Source organism: Phyllobates terribilis, unplaced genomic scaffold (assembly GCF_046119375.1).
Source record: "Phyllobates terribilis strain yellow unplaced genomic scaffold, ASM4611937v1 Scaffold_13__5_contigs__length_258822181, whole genome shotgun sequence".
In the NCBI taxonomy this organism is placed as follows: Eukaryota; Metazoa; Chordata; class Amphibia; order Anura; family Dendrobatidae; genus Phyllobates; species Phyllobates terribilis.
The window spans coordinates 249,745,513-249,748,973 of NW_027362773.1; the positions used below are offsets into that span (position 1 = coordinate 249,745,513).

Genomic DNA, 3,461 nt, shown 5'->3' on the forward strand with positions numbered 1-3,461 from the left:
CATGTTTCCATTTTTACCGTCAAAGTAGCATCTGTTTCTTTTTCTTACGCAAAAAAAAAAAAATCATCAAAATTTCCACGTTTTTCCGGCGGCCCAATAAACCATTAAAAAAGGACAAAATGTATTAGAGAAAGACAATTTAATCAGTTGGTGCCTCCTGTTTTAGATTTTTCTTAAAGTTTCCTTTACAGAGATTTTTTTCAGCATTTTTCCTGGCTTTCAAAGATTGCTTTGTTTCTCATAAGCTTTTTTGTGCTGTGATCCTTATACACACTTGCAATTTTTCATTTTTTTTTCCTATAACGAAAAATAATGCATTGCAAAAACATAACATCTAGAGCGTGCTGCGTTTGGCAAAAAAAATAAAAAAATGCAGGGACCCTGAAAATACAACAAAATAAATGAAAATATCACTGGAAAAATAAGTAGTTTTTCGTGCCTTTTCTTTTTGACCATCAACATCTGGCAGGAGCATTTTACCATAAAAAAGTGACAAAAATTACAGAAAAAAAATGCACAAAATCTCAGCATGTTTTCCAGAAATGCTATTCATTAAATAACAATTATATAGATTCTTTTTTTGATGATGAAAAAAAAGATAAAAAAAAAATCAAATGATAAAAAAAATAAAAAACGTCCTTTTGACATAACTTAAAAAAAGCAACGTTTCACTTAAAAAGCACCTATACTCACATGTACACTCACATGCATACACACATTCACATTGCAATTGCATTTCTAGAAACCTCATTCCAATGTATGGAAAAGGCAACACTGGCATAAATTTCTGCCCAATGTGAACACACACTTAAAAGGCGTCTATATAATAGCTCATTCTTTTATTGCAATTTTTTTTGTTCTCGTGTATAACATCATTATACACCATTTCCCAGGACTAATCCATGGTTTCCTGTATCATCCAGTATATTAGTGATAAGCATTATATATCCCAGTGATTTGCCACTTCCAATTAATACTGTCATCTGCTTTACAACATTACTGTCACATTGTAACGCCAGCTCAGCAAAACTACAGCGGTTACACAGAAAACCAGAATGTAAGTGGTAGCAGTGCAGGTAAGAATGGATCCTGACCTCCTAACAGAACATTTCTGATATAGTTTTCACATAAATATAGTTAAATGTCAATAGATAAATAGAGAGATAGATAATAGATAGATGATAGATAGATAGATAGATAATAGATAGATAGATGATAGATAGATAGATGATAGATAGATAGATAGATAAATAGATAGATAGATAGATAGATAGATAGATAGATGATAGATAGATAGATGATAGATAGATAATAGATAGATATATGATAGATAGATAATAGATAGATAGATAGATAGATGATAGATGATAGATAGATAGATAATAGATAGATAATAGATAGATAATAGATAGATAGATAGATAGATGATAGATAATAGATAGATAGATAGATAGATAGATGATAGATAGATAGATAATAGATAGATAGATATGAGAAAGAAAGAAAGAAAGAAAGAAAGAAAGAAAGAAAGAACGAAAAAGGAAAGAGCAGCACTAGTTTTAGATGGATAGATAGATTAAAGTGATAGAGAAAATGATATTAGTGAATTTATATGATTTGAAGACAGATATAATATAATATCATTCCATATCTATCTTTAAAACATATAATTTCACTGTATATCTCACATTTAACCCATCTTTAGTTAGAGCATAAAATTGAACATCATTTTCTATCATCTCTCTTCAGTTGCGCCTCATAGTATAATATTATACTTTAAAAACCTCAGATGGATAGATAATTCTAATTTCATATCTATATAATATCTATATTTAAACCTCATATTATTTTATACCATTGAGCTAAATATTAGATAAACAGATATTACATAAATAGTGCCTGCTCTCTCCAAAAGTAAATACCATTTTAATTGAATATTACTCATGTAAGGCTTCATCCACTCTCTCTCTTTTTTTCCCCAGATTTTCCCAATTTTTTTATTTTATTTAAGTTTATTTCTCCTAAAAAGTTTTGAACTTTTGCGTCCAGCAAGAGAGAGGAGAGAATTCTTTGGCCCATAGAGGGCGCTGTGCACCCACATTTCACCGCTCGCCTCCCTTCCCAGCCCCATTATGTTATCAGTGGCATCTTGAACAAATCCTTTCACAGTAAAGACCTTCAAATAGCTCTTTGGTGAAAGAAAACACAATAACATAACATTTGCAATCAATTAGTGCACTGGATCTGATGATGAGCTAAGTGTGAATGCATTGTGCCTCCTTCTGCAGGGGCCTATAGAGCAGAGCCCCCCTGTACTGTATGGGACTCATCATTACATGAGTAACTGATCCCTAAGTTTCTATTCCACAAATTCTTTAATGTTTATTTTTAAGGCCCAAGTATTTAGCAGCTGTTGTGCCCCCAGATCACATGACACCCCATCTGCCAAAATGTAACCTTTATAATGAGCACACAAACTGTAATTAGAGAGTTAAAAAAATATGTAAAATTAATAATAATTGTGACAAATTAATCACAACAATATCAGACTCGATTAAATTCTTAACAGTTCATTTATTAACCAAAAATATATAATTTTCTTGTACAATTTGGCTTTTTTTTTAGGACTTATGTACATTTTTTACTCTATATACAAAGAACAAAAAACAAACAAAAAAACAAAAAAAAAACTAAAAGAAATGAGTGACTCTTCATTATCACAGGACAAAACCATACAAAACTGAACTAACCTGCATGTGAGTATAGAAATCGAATCTCTGCTCCATCTTATACACAGACATGCTTACAATAAGGAACTATACATATATTTATATTTATATATATATATATTACAGCCATTACAACAAAAGTAAAAAAAAAATAAAATAATTAAATTTAAAAAAAAATAAAAAAAAAATGTTAGGAGGAGGATAATGCAGATAGGATCATTGCTGCATCCAACTGATTCTGTGACCTGAAAATAAAATATTATATATTAAATAAATGGCAACATTTTACCAAAATAGCCAAGTAAATATTATACTCCTCAGTTTGCTAATTTACCCATGTATGCAATAATTAATTGCAGCGTTAGCTCTATGAATATATCATATATAATATTTAACTTTTATAATATATTAGTTTAATTTTAAATTTTTGTTATATTTTTCTGTATCTTTTTATTTTATTTTTACATATTTCTTACTAAATATGTTGCTTATTTTGTTCTAGTTTCATTTTTTATTATTATTATAAATACATTTATTTTACATTCCATATTTTGTTCTGTTTCAGTCTTTAGTTCGAAATTACATACAGTATTTTTTGATATATTGTCTTTTTTTTTGTCTAAGAGCCAGAAATACTCTGGTTAAAGGAGTTTTTCTTGTAATAATTTAGCTTGGATACAGCAGCATCTGCCAGTTCTAATAAGTATTCAGTGCAGCTATCATATACAATTA

At 29.2% G+C, this 3,461-nt stretch overlaps 1 protein-coding gene across 2 annotated transcripts in view; it reads right to left on the reverse strand.

Annotated features, from left to right (window-relative positions):
* Positions 1–2,614: 2,614 nt before the first annotated feature.
* Positions 2,615–3,461, reverse strand: part of IRX3 (iroquois homeobox 3) — a 10,918-nt gene continuing 10,071 nt past the window's right edge. The window contains exon 4 of one of the 2 annotated variants that reach the window (XM_073659386.1): positions 2,615–2,974. In XM_073659386.1, coding sequence (XP_073515487.1) covers positions 2,920–2,974 — 55 coding nt within the window. In that variant the 3' untranslated portion in view covers positions 2,615–2,919. The remainder of the gene's footprint in view (positions 2,975–3,461) is intronic. The other variant, XM_073659385.1, reaches the window with a different exon arrangement.